This window comes from Microtus oregoni, unplaced genomic scaffold (genome assembly GCF_018167655.1).
Source record: "Microtus oregoni isolate MIOR12 unplaced genomic scaffold, Mior012 000091F_ref0000469, whole genome shotgun sequence".
NCBI lineage: Eukaryota > Metazoa > Chordata > Mammalia > Rodentia > Cricetidae > Microtus > Microtus oregoni.
The window spans coordinates 2,470,212-2,491,562 of record NW_024544600.1 but is presented as its reverse complement, the minus strand read 5'-3'; the positions used below and the strand labels follow the sequence as shown (position 1 = coordinate 2,491,562).

The 21,351-nt window shown below is 46.5% G+C and overlaps 1 protein-coding gene across 1 annotated transcript; it reads left to right on the top strand.

The window, feature by feature from the left end:
* The first annotated feature begins 17,305 nt into the window (after positions 1 to 17,305).
* Positions 17,306 to 20,841, top strand: LOC121442394 (keratin, type I cuticular Ha1). The gene is made up of 7 exons (XM_041643932.1): positions 17,306 to 17,653; positions 17,933 to 18,015; positions 18,344 to 18,500; positions 19,229 to 19,390; positions 19,482 to 19,607; positions 19,784 to 20,004; positions 20,688 to 20,841. Exons 1-7 carry the CDS (start codon positions 17,306 to 17,308, stop codon positions 20,839 to 20,841), a joined length of 1,251 nt encoding a protein of 416 aa, XP_041499866.1.
* The last annotated feature ends 510 nt before the right edge of the window (positions 20,842 to 21,351 follow it).

The following is a 21,351-nucleotide window of genomic DNA, read 5'->3' as shown; positions in this document are numbered from 1 at the left end:
GTGTCTCTGAGCTCTTATGTGGTAAGACCGAATGTTGAAGGAGCTGTGGGCTGCATTCCTGCCACCCAGCTCCCGGCCACCTGGCTAGCTTACACCCCAAAATAACAACACACAAATTGTATTCTTTTAAACACTGCTTGGCCCATTAGTTCTAGCCTCTTAATGGCTAATTCTCACAATCTTGCCTAACCCATATTTAGTAATCTGTGTAGCACCAGTCTTACCGGGAAAGATTTAGCGTGTCTGACCTGGCGGCTGGCTGCATCGCGTCTGCCCTGGAGAGGAGTGTGCATCTGCCCTACTTCCTCTTCCTCCCAGCATTCTGTTCTGTTTACTCTGCCTACCTAATTTTCTGTCCTATCAGGGCCAAGGCAGTTTCTTTATTTAACCAAATGACCTTCCTCCATCAACTGAAGATGTCCTACTACTGTCAGTGGCCCCACAGACTGCCCTAGTAATACAGCTATCACCCACATTCAGAGGGTCTAGTTTGGTCCTGTGCTGGTTCCCCCATTGTTAGTCTGGAGTTATGAGCTCCCATTAGCTTAGGTAAACTGTTTCAGTGGGTTTCCCCATCATGGTCTTGACCCCTTTGCCCATATTATGACTCCTCCCTCTCTTTGACTGGACTTTGAGAGCTCAGTCCAGTGCTTCACTGTGGATCTCTGCATCTACTTCTATCAGTTGCTGGATGAAGGTTTTATGATGACAACCAAGGTAGTTATTATTCTGATTACAAGGGAAGGCTAGTTCAGGCACTCTCTTCACTATCGCTTAGTGTCTTGGCTGGGTCATCTTTGTGGATTTCTGGGACTTTCCTTAGTGACAGGTTTCTTGTTAGCCCCATAATAGCTTTCTCAATCAAGATGTCCTTTTTCTTGCTCTCCCTCTCTGTCCTTCTCCCATTTTGAGCATCCCATTCCCTCATGTTGTCCTCTTCCTTCTTCTTCTCGCCTCCTCCTCCCCATCTGGCCTCTCTTGTCCCCCCAACCCCATACTCCCAAATTTCTCAGGCGATTTTGTCTTTTTCACCTTCCCAGGGGGATCCATGTATGTTTCTCTTAGAAAATGCAATTACTTTTACAGATCTCAAAAGAACAATACTCAACTTTATATGGAAAAACAAAAAACCCAGGATAGTCAAAACAATCCTATATAAGAAAGAAACTTCTGGAGGCATCACCATACCTGACATCAAACTCTACTGTAGAGCTACAATAATGAAAACAGCTTGGTACTGGCATAAAAACAGACAGGTGGATCAATGAAATAGAATTGAAGACCCTGATATTAATCCACACACCTCTGAACACCTGATTTTTGACAAAGAAGCTGAAATTACACAATGGAAAAAAGAAGGCATATTTAACAAATGGTGCTGGCATAATTGCATGTCAACATGTAGAAGAATGAAAATAGATCCATATCTATCTCCATGCACAAGACTCAAGTCCAAGTTGATCAGAGACCTCAATATAAATCCAGCCACACTGAACCTCACAGAAGAGAAAATGGGAAGTAGCCTAGAATGCATGGGCACAGAAGACCACATTCTAAATACAACACCAGTAGCACAGGCACTGAGAACAACCATAAGTAAGTGGCACCTTATGAAACTGAAAAGCTTCTGTAAAGTAAAGGACACAGTCAATAAAGCAAATGGCTGCCTACAGAATGGGAAAAGATCTCCACATTAGACAGAGGACTGATCTCCAATATATATATGTAAAGAACTCAAGAAACTAGACATCACATTACTAAGTAATCCAACTAAAAATGGGCTACATAGCTAAACAGAGAATTCTCAACAGAAGAATCTCAAATGGCCAAAAGACACTTAAGGACTTGGTCAACATCCTTAGCCATCAGGGAAGTGCAAATCGAAACGACTCTGAGATACCATCTTATACCAGTCGGAATGGCTAAGATCAAAACCACCAATGATAGCTTATGCTGGAGAGGATGTCGAGTAAGGGGAACACTCCTCCACTGCTGGTGGGAGTGGAAACTTGTGTAGCTGCTTTGGAAATTAGTATGGTAGTTTCTCAGAAAATTGTAAAGAATTTTAATTAAAAACTTCGAGTCACGCCGGGCTGTGGTGGCGCACGCCTTTAATCCCAGCACTCGGGAGGCAGAGGCAGGCGGATCTCTGTGAGTTCGAGACCAGCCTGGTCTACAAGAGCTAGTTCCAGGACAGGCTCCAAAACCACAGAGAAACCCTGTCTCGAAAAACCAAAAAAAAAAAAAAAAAACCAAAAAAAAAAAAACTTCGAGTCACTTATTTCATGTGTATGAGAGCTTTGCCTGAATGTATGTATGTGCAGCATATGTGTGTCTGGTGCTTGTGGAGGTCAGAAGGGAACCATCATGTGGGAATTGGGTACTGAACCTGGGTCTTTGTCAAGAGCGGTAAGAGCTCTTAATTGTTTGGTCGTCTCTCCAGCTCCTAGCGTGCAGAACTGTTATCTGAAGATGAGGCATCTATGTCTCTGAATGGCAGAGAACCTCATCAGCAATATGGAGGGACAGCTGTCTGAGGCCTGGACTCCACTGGAGGCAGAGAACTAGGAATACCGGATGATACTGGGCACCAGGATCCACTTGCAGAGTGTGAGCAACGTGTACTAGAGCCATCTGGAGAGTGAGTTCTGCACGTATGTCACTTAGGCGAAGCCTGGCCAAACCACATACCTGACTGTCAGGTGATCCCTCAGAGATAGGTGAAGTGCTTGCAGATCTCAGCACAGGGAACACGCCTTCATGTGTATCTTTGCTCTGACTCATGCACCCCAGTACTGACAGAATGTTACATAAATGATAGCCATGTCCCCTCGTGACCCTATCCCCAGCCTCTCGGATGCTGAAAGACACAAGCAAGGGGCAGTGGAACCGTCAGCACAGATTCCGTTGATTTGAGTGCTTGGTTGACAGCACACTCGTCATTTGGCTCTTTGTGTCTCATCTGTCTAACACTGAAGCATCTTCTAACTTCCTTTGTTTATGTCTCTCTTCCTGCAGCCTCCCCTGCCATCCCTGTTGATTATCTGCTTCCTTTGCCTTTCTCTCAAACTGTTACCTATCAATCACAAGTCTTACGTCCACAGTGGTGCTGGGAGATGATGCTAAAGTCAGAGAGCCAATGCAGGGTATTACAATAGTGGCGCCGGGGTCAAGGTGTGTGCCCATCTCTTAAGCTTCCTTCCAAAAAGACCAGACTTCCCTGGTGACATTTTCATTAAAATGCAAGTAGCAGTGTTGTTCCTTAAGTTTTATTGGAAAGACACTATTGTGGCAGTAATGCAGGTTATCTTTCACTAAAGTTCACGCTGCTTCCAGTGTCTCTTCTGGGATTTGGGTTCTAGTCCGTTGTCTCGGAGCTTTTGAAGATGAAGCTGTGTGCCTGCATCACATGGCAAGTCACCCTGTGTATCAGTTGCTGTCATTTGGGTGCTGCCATTCATGTGGTGGTCCTCAAGTTGTTGGGTCCTCATTGGCCTTGGCCTGCCATTGCAACTGGGGTCTGGGTCTTAAGTCTCTGGACAAACACTCTTTCCTGTCTCCCAGTGTGCATTTTGTCTGCAGTTCTTTACAGACTGGTGGACGGAAATGATGCCTGTTGCCAGGCTTGAATTCCTTCAGAACAGCTCAGAACTAACATGTCCCTACCGTGCTTTTGGCATCTTTGGGCCTCTTGGTATTTCATCCAAGAGCAAACTCACCCACTTAGACTTCCAGTTTAGTTAAAAGGAGGTTGGTCATGTTGAGAATTGCTTTGGTCGACTTGCCAGGTTTTAGTTCTCATTCAGATTGGCCCTTTTCACGGAGGCACAGAATTCTTCAGGCCTGGAGGCCCAGCTTGGGTACCTGGGACAATTGTCTTGGTTCTGGCTCGTTTCCCAGGTGTACTTTTCTTTAGAGACACTGCCACAGATACATTAATTCTCTGTTGTTATCTCACAAGTTTTGACTTTGAGGATTGCAGTTGCTTCTGGGGCCCTCTAAGTCTCTATGGCCTCCCAAACAGTGTTTTGGTAAAGACCAAAGTGGTTCTTAGCCGACCATGATTGAACGGCAGGCAGAGGAGCTGTCTTGAAGGGCCATGATGATTTCTACACTGTGCCCGGCACGCCAGGTTTTGGCAGAGACTGGGTATCTCCACAAGAACAAAATCTCAGCTCCTAGCTTACCTATGTATCTGGGTGTGAAGACCAAAGCAAAATTGGTCTTTCTTTGTGGCACCATCATCCAGAAGAAAGAGAACATCTGCTAGAGTCAGGCAGAACTGATTTCAAATCCTGCCCTGGTGATGCGAGCTTGAGTCACTACAGTGATGACCTCTGGACACCTCGTTCTCACTGGTGAAAGTAGATTTATTACAGTACCTTGTCACTTGGTTGAGGGAGAACTCACACAGTGTTCCTGGCAGGTGAAAGACATTCAGTAGATACTGGGGACTGTCTTTCTCCAGCAGGAAAGAGGAGCTGAGAAGTGCATTCCTGGGGTCAGTTTGAAGAGCCATAGCTGTGTGTGTTGGTGACCTTGAAGCTTAACCATAGCTCTTGATTAAATAACCAGGATTGTTACTGGAACCTGAGTGGCCCACCTGACGCTAGGAAAGGAAGCTTTTGTGTTGTTATAGTCAAGAGTGTCATGGTGTGTGTGTGTGTGTGGCCATAATGTATCCATCAAATTGCCTTACAAGTAATTGTGCTTATGCCCAGAGATTGGTGTTCTGGTCAATTTTATTCAGATAAATTTTTTTGGCAGTGGGCAATGGCAACTACAGAGATTCATACTTGGTCAAAATGCTGGGAAGAAGTGGCTGTTGAATTCTCAGCCCTCAATGGGACATCTGTAACCCTAAGGCCCAGGAAGCATGGTAGAAGATGGGGGTGGGAAGAATGCAAGGACTGGAGTGTTGTGCAAAGCCTCTTCTGGGCATGGCATAGCCATGGCATCCTCATACCCCCCGTTGCTGTGACTGCCTGCCTAAGTCTGGGCCCATTAGCATCCTGTCTCTTTGTGATGATCTATAGGCAGTTGATGATTTCTGGGGAGACAGAAACACCCTCTTCAGTGGTGAGGTGCCGATGCTTCTGTAGAACACCCCTGCAAACAAACTCTAATGAGAATCATTATATCTTTAAAATAGACAAAAAGATGTGACAGTAGGAAAGGGATGAGTTGGGAAGAGGAACGGGGTCAAAGGGGGTGGGAAAGGGGGCAAGAAAGGGTAATGGAGGGTGAACCAGGTCAAAGTGCATTGTATACATGCATGAACAGATCATAAGGAAACCCATTACTATGTATAACACACTACAACAAACACTTTAAAAAAGTATTCTCAGGGGGCTCTTGGTGGGCTTCCTTCTAACAAATAGTCTGGAAGTATCATTTTAAGACACAGCCATGGTCTTCCCATGTGATGAAAAAGCTACGGGATGTCCTTGGTACCAAATCCCAAGCCCCTCTCTTCTTACAGGTTGACTATCCCATCTGTCCACATGCCTGTCTCTCTGGCCTCCCTGTATCAAGGCACCCACAGGCTGCATCTTCTTGTCTTAGGTGTGGCAGCAGGTATTGCTTTGACTCTGATGCTTGCAGCCTGCTGTTTTCAGGTGACTCTTATTTAGCTTCTCTGAGACTTTTGCTCCCTTGGTTTAGGATAAGGTCTACTTTGGGGCCATCTAGGGGTCAGGCCCATAAGCTTCAGGTCACTACTCCTGCTACTAGAATGACGAGTTACCATGTGCCTTGATGTCTCTTTCTAGGCGTCACATGATAACACTTGTTGAGCCTTCAAAAGTGTGGGGGCTTTGGGTCTAAATATTATTACCTACAAAGCCCAGTTGTGTAGAAACAGTGGCGCTGAAGGGCCTAAGAAGATTCCACTTCTGTTCCCACTGAAAAGCTAAGAACACTGACTTCTCTGGACTAGGAGAATTCCTAGTGTTTTTTTCTCTTTCCCACATCCTGTCTCTCTCTTTCCCCTTGTGTTTGTATGTTTTGTGATGCTTCTGCCTAAGGCAGTTTTGTGTAAGCCCTCACCTGTCTCCACTTTCTCCTCTCATCTTTCTGGCCAGAACACAATCAAATTTGTTCCCTCTTGTGGGCCCTTACAGTAAAAGTTTCAGGGGCACAGCTTGGTGAGTCATTTGTAATCTTCTTTTTTCATTCATTAATACTTCTCAACTATGCCTTCCCATTTGATAAATATAATATAACCTCATCTTGCTTAATGTTATTTTAACTTTACAAAGCACAAATGCCAAACTCCTATCAAGGCTAGAAGACAGCTCATTCGGAATACAGGTTATGCCTGTTTTTAAGAGACACTCCCTGTAACTGAAATTTCTTCCCTGCCACCTGCTTCAGAGATTCGAAACATTACCTCCCCTTTGTGGCACAGACTGTCCTGATGAGAATCACGGCTGCTATTCAGTTGTGAGCCCGTGGGCTATCTGCCTGCCAGGAGGAGAATGTCGTAGCAGGGATGAGAGGAGAATTTCTCAGTGGGTCCAGATCTTCCCTAGGCATCTGTCTGGCTCCAGGCCTTCACCTCTGACCCCTGAGGGGCACATTTCCCTTCTAGCTGGCTTTCCATTGACCTCTTCTCTTCAAACACACTACTGTCCTCCACGAGGGGTCCAGGCCCACTATGATTATTCTCCCTCCTCTGAACCAGGAAATCTCTGGTCTCTGCCCTTCCTCCTGGCAGCACTGCTGGTAGCTTTCACAGGGTCTTGATAGGCAGCCTTGGTTAGCCTGGAGTTTTCTATGTAAATGAGGCTGAATTTAAGCTCATACTGTTTCTTGGTTTTGGTTTTCCAAGTGCCAGGTGAGCTCTGGGAGCTTAGGCAAGTTATTAGACTACTCTGAGTTTTTTCTTTATTTAACATTAATAACAATAATATTTTAAATGTGTATGAGTGTTTTTCCTGAATGTATGTATGTGCCCTATTTGTGTGCCTGATGCTCTTAAAGTCCAGAAGAGGGTTTCAGATCCCCTGGGAGTTACAGATGATTTGTAAACTGCCATGTAAGTGCTGGGATCCACACTGTGGGTCCTCTGGGAGAGCAACCAGAGCTCTTAACCACTGAGCCATAGCTCTACCTTCTATATAAGGATATGTGTACAGCATTGTAGCAGGAGTGTAAGGCATGAAACATGTTCAGAGCACATGGTACCCAACTTGGTGGAACTTTGGAGGTAGTCAGCATGTCTGTAGTAGTATATGTCAACCTTGAGTGTTTAGGTAGGTATGGTGTGTGTGTGTGTGTGTGTGTGTGTGTGTGTGTGTGAAAGAGAGAGAGAGAGAGGGAGGGAGGGAGGGAGGGAGGGAGAGAGAGAGAGAGAGATTGTGATCCAATTCCCAGCACATAATAGATGTTAAGAATATCGCCTCACTTCGCCTTCATCTAGTCTCTATAAACACTGCTCTCATTAACACCTGGCCTCCTCCAGCAGACTTAACAAACAGAACGCCCAGGTCTTTTCTGGTCCCTTCCTTCTTGTTTCATCTTAGAAGTTCTCATAAAACAAACCTTGGTCATGAGGTGTGAACTAGGGAAATAAACAGTCTGTGTTTATTATCCTGAAGACAGTTCACACACAGATTTTATTTATTTATTTTTTGTGGTGCTGGAGATGGAACCCAGGTCCATGTTAGGTAAATCGTCACCCGTGAAGCTACACCCCAGCCCCTGAACTGATCATTGGTTCCTCATGGTCTCATCAGATGGCTCCCTGATGTTTCATTGAAGAGTCACTACAGAGCGGGCCTGTTGCCATAGAGCAGTGGTCCCGCCCTCTCACTGTGGTCCAGAGTCCCGATCAGTGTCAGTAGCCTTGATGGAGATGCTCAGGCCTGACCTCAAACGTAGAGTGTGAGAAACTCCAGCCCGGCATCTGCAGTGCTGCCAGTCCTGGCTGTGCTGACACAGGTTGATGTTCAAGGGCCACCGGTAGAGACGCTACAGAAATGGAAGCAGCCTACACCGACAGCACTGCCGAACACAGATTCTGACTGTACAGGACTCGACTATGCTACTTCTGCTCTGCTTGTATATATTTTTGTGTCGCTCACACCTGTTTCTTCTGTGGGCCAATGATTGGCGTAGGCCAATTGCTGGCTGCAAGCTTGCATTCTTAAGTACTCATTTTTTTTTTCACACAGTTTTTTTTTTAAATAAAGAAAATCCTTTCTGTCTCTCTTTCTGCCTTTACAAGTTGTCTTTATCTTCAAGCTCCAGGTAGTCCCTTTCCTGCTTCTTCAACATCTCCCAAGCCCAGTGACCTTATGGGGCCCCATGGTTAGAACTAGAAAACAAATAGCTAAAGGAAAAGCTCCCTGACTTCCTTGCTGGCACATCATCTGCTTCCGGCACGAGCACCTGCCTGGTGAGCGCAGGCACTAATTAAGTATTTGTTGAATAAGCTAATGAAAGGACAAAAGAGGAGCAGGCAGAGGAAGCAAGGAGGTGATTCAGTGTCTGCACAGAGGACTTATAATTCATTCTCAGGTACTGTGAGTGCCTTAAAGCAGGGCTTGCTACTGGTTATTTCTGAATCCCAGTGTCTTGGTCGAAAACCTGGGAAACTGAGCTGTGGGAAGTCACAGACCACCAGACCAGTGATTCTCTCTAATGCTGTGACTCTTGAATATAGTTCTTTATATTGTGGTGACCCCCAGGCATAAAATTATCTTGTTGCTACTTCATAACTGTAATTTTGCTACTGTTATGAATTGTAATGTAAATGTCTGATATGCAGGATATCTGATATGTGATCCACAGGTTGAGAACCTCTGGACTGGATATATGCGTGGAGGGAAGTAATCAGAGGGATTTTAATGTCTGAAAGTCCAAGACTTGAGAACCCTGTTCAAATGTTGAGGAAAATTGCTACTTTGTGAGCTGACTAAAAAAGCAACAAAAATAGGGGTGGGAGAGATGGCGCAATAGATAAAGGCACTGATTGCTCTTTCAGAGGACCAGAATTCCATGCCCACTGCCCACATGAAGGCTCACAAATGTCCCTGACTCCAGTTCCAGGGAACCTGACACCCTCTTCTGGTCTCTATGGGAACTTCATGCATGTGGAACACATACATATATCCAGACAAAAGAACCCATAAACATTAAAAAAGAAATGTTCTCAAGTTTCCCAAATAATGAACAAACTAGTTAGGTGCACTTCAAGAAATGCAAGGACATTTCCAAAGAGACAAAAAATCAAAGTTGTTGAATGTATACCATCTATCAGCAGGGCGAGGAGGGATTTGACGTAGTGAGAGGGTCAGGAGAAATGATTGAGACCCCAAGAACAGATGCCACAAAGCCTTAGTCACTGCCCATCCTGAAAAAGACCAATTCTCTTTCTCTCTTGGTTCTCTGTAAGAGTTGTTGGTAGACCACAGTCCTGGAGGCTGCTGGGAGGGGCAGTCACTGCTTCTTCACAGAGCCCAGAGAAGGCACCAAGGAGCATAGTAAGTGGGAGCTGAGCTTTGAGTGGAGGCAAGACCAATACACATCAGAAGCTTCTGGGTAGCGAGGGCTGCCAGTACACACCCTGATCCTGTGTCGATACCAAGTATGATAGCAGAGACCTCTTGGGAGTGACTTCAGAGGAGCCCTGGGTACCACAACAACCGCAGAGACAGAGTAGTGGCTGAGTCAAGTCTTGGACTCCAGTCTCTCTGAAGGAGGGCCAAAGTCCATTCCTTGGAAAGTTTGAAGGGAGAAATTATACAGAAGCTTTCGGGCTGGTTCTAAACTGTGGATCTCCAACCAGCAGTGCCAGCATCAACAAGGACTGGTTGGGCATACACAGTTTTGAGCCTTTCTCAAACTCTCTGAACCAAAAGACTGCTTTTATCAAGTCTTTCAGGTGATTCTGTTGCATACTCGAGTTTGAGAGCCCCTGGCCTAGGTACACGTTTAGAATAAGCTCCTGGTTGGCCAGACACTATAGAAAGGTTTGGTCTTGCTTTCCCAGTGCATCTTATGATGAGATGAGGAGACCATTGTGCCATGGAGATGGTGGGACTGTTGAGTCTCACATACTGTCAGTCTGGAAGGATCCAAACACACTGTTGCACTCAAGTGCCCAGTGAAGTTCCCCTAGTGAGTTCTTCTGACAGATGCCTTGGCTTAGAACGCACAGCTGACTGCTATGTAATCTGGAAATTCCGTATGAGGCAGCCGTGACTGAGAACAGACAGGTCTTTAGAACTTAGCATCACAGCCGACCAAAGATGAGACGCATCTCTGGAGATATTTAAAAAGGAATTTTACAACCATTAAGGAGTGCATTTGGCAGGGCTGGGTGTAATGGTGATGGCCAGTCTTCTGGCTCCTCCCACCCCCTTATCCTGCTTTTGAGTTCTTAATCACCCACAAAACCACAGGCATTTGAGCGGACTCTGCTCCCCACCCTCTGCGTTGTAAACTCTACAGATTACAGTAGCTGGCCCTGAATCATATAAAGGACGGCTGCTGGTGGTTTAATCCAGCCCCTCTCAAGTGGCCATAGTCTCAAGGTCTAGCTAATGGTAAAGGGAAGAAGTTAAATTCGAATGTGGCTGCTCTGCCTCTAGTTATTGTCTTCCCATGACTCCTGCCCAACAGCAGCTATCCATGTGGACCCTGATTCGCTTGCAAGGACTTGGGACTTTTATCATGGGATGCTGAGGGAAGGTCAGAGGCTGTCCCACCCTCCTTTCCACTGTAACTCTGTTTTATTTTCTAAGCGGTAGAGGGTGGCACAGGTAACTCATGCTTGAGGCTCTGACCAACAATAGTCTCAATAAGAAAGTGCGGTCTTGATTAGTCTTACTGTAGCAAGCATCTGGCTCAAACATCTTTACTCCTCCTTTGTACTTAAATAGCTCCTTTCATCCGGTAAGTTCAAAGCTGTCTAACAAAATAAACCATCTTATCCTTGCACTGTGACAGCATCAGTAAGCATCGCTCTGCCCATTTAAGGGAGAGAGAGGGAGGGTGAATCATTCTTCTGCTAGCGTGATGTGAGTCAGTGGGGCCTTGGGGGCATTGACCTGTGTCTATTAAGTTCATATCCAGTGACTTGACTGTCACTTAGAAGGAGACAATTCCGTGTGAGGAGGTTGTATGGGAAATGGTTTGGTTTCCTGCGGAGAAATACTGGGATCAGGGGTTATTATACGTGGTGTGTGTGTGTGTGTGTGTGTGTGTGTGTGTGTGTGTGTGTGATGAAATTTCCCTGGAAATGCAACATCCATTATTACCAGCACTGAAATCAACTCAACTTCTCCTCATCAGAGGACACATGCTTTGAACACTTATTATGAACTAAACACTGATCTAAGTGGATAAGTCTATACAGAAAGCCCACTCAATCCTCAGCAGCCTCACAATATCAATATAGTTTTCCACTTTGAAGATGAGGCACCAAGGTTCCAAAAACATAAATAACACATTAAAAGGTTACATGGCTACTGAATGAAGAATATAAGATTCAGGCCCAGTTCAGGGTGCCTCCAGCATCTCTGCGCTAACCACTGCTTTCAGAAGCCGGGTCTCAGATTTTGCCAGTAGGATGGACAGAACCGTGATTGTGCCATCGTTTTGGTTCCTGTCCTTAGAGCCGTGGTTCTCAACCTTCTTAATGCTGTGACCTTTAATACAGTTCCTCAAGCTGTGGTGACCCAACCGTAAAATTATTTTTTGTTGATACTGGCTAACTGTATTCTGTACCTGTTATGAATTGTAATATAAATATCTGTGTTTTCTGATGGTCTTATGTGACCCCTATAATAGGGTCATTTGACCCAGAAGGGGTCGTGGCTCTCAGGTTGGGAGCCACTGTCTTAGAGGAAAGGAAGATGCTGCTGTTACAGGAGTCATTCTGAGTTGAGGACACCAAGGTGGGAGGAATAAAAGCTCCATAGTGTCTCCATGTAGCTTGAAATCTGGGCACAATTTTGATGACTAGAATTTGATAAAGAAGCTTAATCCATGGCCACCCCACCTTTGATGCCATAGCCAAAAATCATAGCACGTGTATCAGGGAAGAAGAAGCAAGGTCCGAAACCCTCATCTGTGCTCACCACTTTTACCATCCACAAATAATATCATTTATCCTATTTGAATGTCAAACAACATTGAGAGAGGCAGGTAGGCATCATCATCTTTGCTGTGCAAGGGGGAAAAGAGCTCAGGTCTAAAGAGGTGAGGAGCCTCCTCCCAGGCTCACAGAGGACCGGGTAACACTAGGTACTCAATCCTTGGCTCGGTTCTGGTCTATTGCTCTTTCTCTGTATGCAGCTCTTAGGGTTTTGGCGAAGGTATATGTGATTAAAACTTCACACTCCGATTACTCTTAAATATTAGGATAGACTTACTGGGGGAAAGACATTCATCCCAGGGCCTGTTTCCAGGGCCCTTCACACTCTGCCTTCTCTATACACAAACTCAACATTTCAGGCCAAGCTTTGGAATTGGTCAGAACTATTGTCTTTTCTCAGCCAAGGACTATCCTTTATGTTGGTTATGATACCCAAGTTTCAGTGCCTCTCTTTCCCCTGGTTCTTAGACATCCTCTGTGTTGATTGCTCACGTTGGCTTCCAAGGTCCTTCACACCCATGAGATCTTTGGTCTGAAGAGGGCAGTGTGGTTTGTGCCCATCATCAGGTTCGTGGGCTGCCTCCTGCTTCCCTCTCTGACTCTAATTCCCTTTTTGGATTTCCTCTTTAAATGGATGTAATCCACAGGGCCTCTTCTTTCTCTCTGCTGGCCCACAGGTTTTTTTTTTCTTTGTGTGTGTGTGTGTCCAGAGTATTTATTGTCAGATGCCCAGGGAAGTCTTCTAGGAAGAGCTAACATTTGAGGAGGGAAAGGGTTTTTCTGGAAGCTTGGAGACGTGAATCAACATGGAATGATCTGTTTATTTCCACATTCTTTGCGTATAAACACCCGCTAAATACAGCATCATATTAGCCCAGCCAGGGGAAAATTAAGGCAGAAAGACTGCTGCTAGTGCTGGGTTTTCTCTTGAAATGAACACTTGGAGTCATAATTCATAAGCAACAAGCTGTACTCAGTCTGGCTGCACAGCTCAGTGGATTTTGACAGTGTATACCAATCATTCATCACTACAGTCAAAACTGCTATCTGTAGTAAGCGCCCCTTCACTCTGTTCAACTTCTTGTTCCCCATCCTAACTAAGCATTCATCTCCATCCTCTAAATACATGTCAGTCTTGCCTGTTCAGAAAAAGGTTCTTAAGGGCATTAGAATTTTAATGCGATCAGTTCCTTGAGTCCTGCCTACACATCACCTTCAGAGCAGAGCACAAATGGGCCTTTGAAAAACTGGCAGCTAGGGCTTGGAGACTGTCCAGTGGGTAGTTGTGCAAGCATGAGGACCCAAGTTCAAATCCCTGTGGACTCTCCTAAAAAAACTGGGTTTGATCACATATGCCTGTAACGGTGGAGGCAGTGACAGGAGTTACTGGGGCTTGCTAGATGTAAGCCTAGCTCCAGGTTCAGTGAGAGACCTTGTCTCAAGAGAATAGGGTGAAGAGCTATAGAGCTGGACACCTGATGCCCTTCTCTTGCCTCTGTACACAGATGGGCATGTGTGTGGGCACACATGTGTGGGCACAGACAGACAGATAGACAGACAGACAGATGGACACACACACACACACACACACACACACACACACACAGAGAGAGAGAGAGAGAGAGAGAGAGAGAGAGAGAGAGAGAGAGAGAGAAAGAGAGAGAGAGAGAGATTCTAGTCAGAAAGGGCTCCATCCCTCCTGGGGTTGAGAAACTTGAACTGGGTTTGAAATGGTCCAACTGGAATATGAGAGGTTGGGGGAGAAGTGGTGGTGGGTAACGGAAGGATATTTTATTGAGTTGTCCAATTACATGGAATTATGCACACCTGAGAGCTCCAGGAGGGCAAGAGCACACCATATCCTCCATGACCCTGCCCGTAGGACTATGCCAGACACACAGTGGATAGTCAGCAAATGTCACTGCTCTGAACATCATGTATAATCTTAAAATTATGTCAAATACAAATATATTTCCAAGTGTCACCTTATACCTTTAAAATACCTCATCCCTTTACTTCTGTCTATTTCTTGTTTATTTTTTGGGTCCAAATTGGGGCCGATTGGCCTGGATTACCCACAAACAGGGATCCCTTACCAGCTATGATTTTTCTGTTCTGATTTGGTTCTGTTCTTAGTATGGAAAAGGTGCCCTATTGAATGCATTTTGAATTAAACTGAACCAGACAAAGAAAGGTAGGGTAAGGTTGGAGGGTTCATGGAGAGCCCCGTTTCTTTTAGAAGGATTACAATATGCAAATGAAACATTCCAATTAGTAAATCAAGAAAGCACTTAAATCTACTGCTAGCCCGAGGGAGATCCTGGAAACCTTTAAGCCTGGGGTCTCATTTCTCTTACTAATTCAAGAGGCAAACACATTCAAGCTGGTCGATATTTGAAAACACTGCAGAGGAGGCTAGAATGACCAGGGGTGCCAGCATTGTGCTTACTCACCAGCCAGTCGGCCTGAGGTCTCCATCCGGAACTGTTCCACATCACCTTCTGCAGGGCAGTCAGTCAGTAGGGAAACAAGTTATCTCCAGGAGCAGGTTGCAGGCAACAGAGGTAACCTGTCCTTCTTGCATCTTCAATGTTCAATCCCTGAAGCCAGTGCATGTTTGATCGTCCTCATTGCTTTCCCCCTTTGTCCCCCAGTATTCCATATTTGTAAGTATAGCATTGCTGGGCAGAGTATTTTAGCTACAAACAAATATGAGACTGGATGATGGAGGAGATACTCTGCCCTGGACACCGTGGGCCAAGGTTGATCTTTCAGAGGCTTCAGAAGCCATGGTCCCGTGTCTGCAGGTCTTGCAGGGATTGTCTCCATTTATCTCTCACAGGACACTCAGCAGGGTAGGCTGTGTTGTCTGACCATCGATTTTGGACATCTTGGCTAATTCTCAGCTGTGTACTCTTTCGGGTTAGCCCATTTGAAAGTGGGCTAGCTCTGTCTGATTTATGTGGCTGCGCAGGTCTGGGGTTCCCATCCACGTTTCCTCCTTGTGGCTGTCTTCGGAATGGTCTTGTCTTTCTTATTAGACAGACTCCTCCTTGTGTCCATCTGGCTCCATTTCTTTGATCTCTGTGTATTGGGGGGATTCTGTTATTGCCCTCCTGGATGATCCAATTGGCAAATCTTCTCCTATATAAACACCTGGGTGTTCTTCTTGGCGGAGGCCTCTAGGGGGCGACACTGGGCAGCCCATAGAAGGCCAAAGGGATTGGAGGGTGCTGCAGGCATTCCATCTGTGCTCAGGGCAAGGTTTCCCCTGATGGGGAAGAAGGCAGGTTGAGAAAGCAGCTCTTTTCTGGAAAGCCAATGCTTTGGAGCAGGCTGACAAGCATTGGGACATCAGAGGCTTCTTCTGGTCTTTATCCATTGGTTCTCATCTTTGTATGCAGTCACCTCGCCAGTCTTCCCAAACCCAGACGGAAGGTGACAGAAGCTCCCTGCCGACTGCCAGTGCTGGCCTGGTGTCTTTCTGATGGAAAGTCTGGGTGGTACCTGTCTCCAGACCCGCCTATTTCTCCCACTTCATAGTCTTTGGAAAAAACAAAGGAAATTAGATTTTATTACAAGTCTGAGGCTGCTTTGTAGTGGTCTGGGTCTTTAAAAACATGAACGCTTTTTATAATAAGTGGGGGTAATGGTCCTGGAGAGTCCAGACATTGGACCTTTGGTCGGAGACTCCAGCCACATGAAGAGGACTCCAATAAGGTGTCAGCAAAGCAGAAGTTCTGGCTGCTGGCCAAAGCCACAGGCACTTGAGATGATGCTCTGGAGATGCAGGCAGTATGTGGCAGTGCCTATAATTACATAACTTTTATACTCCCAGTTTGGACCATCTCATCTTCAGATCTCTGGTCCCATCCACTGCCACCCATTTTTTAGCTCGTCTCCATCGCTCTCTGCCCCTGCCCTGGCCAAATCCTATGCTTGCAGGGTACCTCAGTATGTTTCTTGCTAGCATCTAAGCCCTTGGATTCAATGATATAACATAGCTTTCATTTTGTACGTTTGAACTCTTAGTCCTTAGAACATCTGTATGCAGCAGGACTGGAGCTGGGATGCCCAGGACAGAATGCTGCATATGCATCCACTGAGTGCAGAGAATGGGCAGAATGTTTGCAAGTTTAACTGGAAATTTAAAAGTGGTTTTTAATGTTAAGTCTGACACGGATATGTTACGTACTATAGAGTCAATTTGTTCAAGTTTAAGATAAAGTGATTTCTTGCCTGGGAAGACCCCTTTTGGACTACCTTTTTGCCTTGCTGAGGTTTGAACCCAGGACATTGCATAGAGTAGGCAAGTGCACTACGTACTACAGACCTGTATTCCTAATCACTTTGGATTATCTCTTGACCTTCTTAAATGAGCCATTCCTTCCGTTTTGACTCATGCCCCATATTTGATGAACACATCCATTTTCTTTTCCTAGACAGTTTAAATGAATCTACTGACCCATCAGCTAATATTTTTTCGGACCTCTTTCAAAACTGTCTCTTCTTCCAGAAACTTCTCTGTTGTCAAGGTGATTATTAAAGTCCCTACCATTCTCTTAAGTGGTCCTGTAAACCACAAACATCTCTCCAACCTTCAGAGCTAAGGTTCAGGTCAGCCCAAATCACCACCACTGTCACACATCTTTGGCCTGGAATATGGCACCATGCAGAGAGTTGTCTCTCACCACAAGGAAGAAGAGTTGATGGTTGTAGCTGAATGTAGTGTCTTCCTTCAAGCAATCCGTCTGTCTCTCTCTCTCTCTGGAAATGGCAGGTTAGCTAGGACATGAGGTTGACTATGGACCTTCAGGATCTTGTAACACAAAAGAATGCCACTGGCTGGACCAACACCCGAGTGACCAGGGCTGGACCATGTGGCTTCTTTGAAGCTCTACCGCAGAACTCTGATTTCATGGGTGTAATGGCTGAAGATGAGTCCTGACTTAGCAGGAAGCTCAAGTAAAGAATTTTTATGGGATCAGGGACTCCTCTGAGGGAGGCAAATCACAGACTGATGGAGAGGGCGTCTGAAAACTAGCGAAGAAGTACAAAGAAAAAAGATTTTACATACTGTGTCCACACCCTCTGGAGAAGGGTTATAAATTCTCACCAGAGGAAGGACACCCAGAGCTCTGAGGCTTGGAGAATTCACTCTGTGTGTCTTCAGCCAGACACCTCACTCCCTCCAGCACCATGCCGTACAACTGCTGCCTGCCCACCATGAGCTGCCGCACCAGCTGCTCCTCCCGGCCCTGTATACCCAACAGCTGCCATAGCTGCACCCTGCCCGGGGCCTGCAACATCCCTGCCAATATCGGCAACTGCAATTGGTTCTGTGAGGGCTCTTTCAATGGCAACGAGAAGGAGACCATGCAGTTCCTGAATGACCGCCTGGCCAGCTACCTGGAGAAGGTGAGGCAGCTGGAGAGAGAGAATGCAGAGCTGGAATGTCGGATCCAGGAGAGGAACCAGCAGCAGGACCCTCTGGTGTGCCCTGCCTACCAGGCCTACTTCAGGACCATTGAGGAGCTGCAGCAGAAGGTGAGGGGCCATGCTGCCGTGTCTAAATGATGGTACCTTGCTATGGTTCTCAACCTGAGGTAGAGAAGTGTTTCTCATTTCAGACCCATAATGATCTGTCAGGGTCCATAAAGAAATGCCGTAGATGACAGCTGATGTTCATAAGGTCGATCCATCAGCTAGACTGCTGCCACAATGATCCTCGCTTTCCCATTTTCCTTGCTAGTCATTTTTAAACAAGCTGATGGTTTTGTATTTATTTTTCATGCTCACTGATTCATGTGGTCTCTCCTTCCTTAGATCCTGTGTAGTAAGTCTGAGAACGCCAGGTTGGTGGTGCAGATCGATAACGCCAAGCTGGCTGCCGATGACTTCAGGACTAAGTGAGTCATTTGGCATTCACGCTAGTATCCTTTTCTTTGACTTAACCTTCAGTTAAAGAAGGGGATTTCCATAGTTTTTCCTAACAGTAGACAATCTGTTAGTTGTGAATGGTTCTGCAAAAAGATGTTGGGAGCAGAACCAAGCAAAGGAATCACAAAAAAATGAGAAAAGGATGAGGTTGGGTTTTGATGGAGCATCCGGAACTCTCTGTCCCCTGGGTCTATGCATTGCAGGAAGTAGGAAGGCAACACAAATGGTGTCTAGCAAGAATTATTGTTCTGGATCTTGAGTTTCACCAGTTGCTGCTCTGACCCTCTCTTTTTTCAGGTATGAGACCGAGCTGTCCCTGAGGCAGCTGGTGGAGTCGGACATCAATGGCCTGCGCAGGATCCTGGATGAGCTGACCCTGTGCAAGTCTGACCTGGAGGCTCAGGTGGAGTCCCTGAAGGAGGAGCTGCTGTGCCTCAAGAGGAACCACGAGGAGGTGAGACCAGATGAAGGACCTAACTCAGCCTCAGGCTTTGGGGTCGGGAGAAGCAGAACAAAGGGTACAAAAACGAATCTCAGAATGTTTTTATGAATTCCTTTCAAAACCATTAAGACCCAATGAGAAAAAACTATAGACGAACTTATCCATATTCTCAGACAGAATATACCTCATGTTAAAAACCCATGTATGATTTTCCAGACATCTCCACTTGCTGGCAATTTGCCACTGAGCTATAGAATTCCAGACTTGCTATGTTGGTGATCTGATTATTCTCTTGCTAAGATAAATAAGATAAGGTAGGGAAATGTTGCCTCCACTCTTCCAAAGTCTTGTGGAGCAACGAGTGGCTTCTGCTGAGACATGGCATGACAGGATTCTGTTTCTTTTATGGTATCGAGAATTATTTAATGTACAACTTGAATCTGTCTAGCCATCTTTTTGCATTCGAGGGTCTCAGTTTCCAATCTGGGAAACTTGTTGGTTAGCCTGTTCTTCAACAGCAGCTCAGCAAACCCTTGGGATTTCTTTTTGAAGACAAGTGTCATGTCAGGGTAATGGTGAGGAGGGAGTTGAGCCTATGGAGATTATTTGCTTTGCACTGATATAATAAACCGCTCCACTCCAAGGTTCTTTTTTACAAGGAAGTAGACTTAGGGCTTCAATAGGCAGGGTTATCTCTGAGATTCACTGAGAATAGTAACTGGGAATTTACTCATCTGTAGGAAGTCAACACCCTGCGCTGCCAGCTTGGAGACCGCCTCAACGTGGAGGTGGATGCTGCTCCCACTGTGGACCTGAACCGTGTGCTCAATGAGACCAGGTGTCAGTACGAGGCCCTGGTGGAAACCAACCGCAGAGAAGTGGAGGAATGGTTCACCACACAGGTGGGCATCTGAGCTCATGGTCACCCAGGAACTGAGTCCCCCAGGACTCTAACGCAGGATCTAATCTTGTCTCTGCCTTTGCCTCTCGCAGACCGAGGAGCTGAACAAGCAGGTGGTGTCCAGCTCAGAGCAGCTGCAATCCTGCCAGGCAGAGATCATCGAGCTGAGACGCACAGTCAACGCCCTGGAGATCGAGCTGCAGGCCCAGCACAACCTGGTGTGTAGTGTCCAGACCTGCTGCTGAGCAGTGTGGAGTCGGGAGGCAGAGTCACTGGGATGCCCTTGGGGCCACTCCCTCTTCCTAGCTCTTGAAGGCTGTGACTCCCTTGGAGGGTCATATAGGGACCTTTAGAGGGGACAGCTGTGTGATAGTCTCTGTCTTCTCCCCCACAGAGAAACTCTCTGGAAAACACCCTGACAGAGAGCGAGGCTCGCTACAGCTCCCAGCTGTCCCAGGTGCAGTGCCTGATCACCAACGTGGAGTCCCAGCTTGGTGAGATCCGGGCTGACCTGGAGCGTCAGAACCAGGAGTACCAGGTGCTGCTGGACATCCGGGCCAGGCTGGAGTGTGAGATCAACACGTACAGGGGCCTGCTGGAGAGCGAGGACTGCAAGTGAGTGCACGGATGGACGGGTTTGAGGGGTGCTCAGCGACGAGTATCGGACTCGGTTGGAACTGCCACAGATTGTTTACCTCGGGAAAGAAAATCATGCCTTCCCACTTGACATGCTCAAACAGAACTCCCGAAACACCACAGCCATCATTAAAAACACCAGGCGTCTTGTTAGCACAGTTGGTGGTGTACAAACTGAACTGGCCCAGTTATCTTTGTATTCTACTGTGATAACATGCAGAATCATGTGAGCTGTCTTCTTACAATACTCCATTGTATAGACAGCCTAAGATAGAATCTATCTTATCTGCTTGTGTAATCACCCTCGGGTAGGCAGGTACAGTATTCTTCCAGGTTTCTACGTAAGGACACCAGGGCTTGGAGAAGGCGGTAACCCACTCAAGGTCAACAGCTAGGAGTGTATAGATTTGGGGTGTCTGTGTAGTACTTGTGATTCTCTATAGGAGGGGGAATTTTAGTGAGTTAAAGGTTTTGCAGTAGAGGGGAGCTGGGTCTTCTCTGTTCTAGGCTAGGACAAATCCGGACAGGACTTCTTCTCTTGCCAACTCTCTGATACGTGGTCATATATAGATAGGGTTATATGTGGTTACTCTTTGGGACTCTCTGATATGTGGTTATGCATGTGGCTCACCTCACCTTTCTCTTGTGTTCTTCCTCTCTAGGCTACCCTGCAATCCCTGTGCCACAACCAATGCATGCGGCAAGCCCATCGGGCCCTGTGTCTCCAATCCCTGCACTCCGTGCCCACCCCCTGCCCCTTGCACACCTTGTGTCCCACGTCCCCGCTGTGGGCCATGCAACTCCTTTGTACGCTAGAGCCTGGGAGAAGTCAAAGGGGCAAGGGTACAGGGCTTAGCGCTCCAGAGCTCTGACCTGGTTCTGGTTCATTCCACGAAACAGGCGTAAAACCACAGAATAGCCAGTGCAACCCTGGAACGACAGACCCAGAAACTGTGCCTTCAGCCACTGTATCCTCTCTAGACCCTTGCCTGCCTGCTTTTTCCTTCAGAGGGACCTGACTCTCCCTTGGCTCATCTGGAGGACTCTGAAGTGCCAGCGGCTCTCCCTTGTAATCTCACAATAAATGTTTTCCTGCCAAAAGCAGATGCCTTTCTTATTGCTCTTCGTTTGTCACCATCTGCTCCCCACCTTAGGACTCTATAAAAAGCCACTTGAAAGTCAAGCTTTATAATGGGCTTCCTTCTTGATGGGCAGATGGCTGGCCTGACACCCCGCACCCATGGGTGAAGTAGAGCAGCCACCAGAAGGGAGTGCATGCTGCTGTCTCCCATTTATTATTCTATATTTCTCTCAGGGCATAGATTC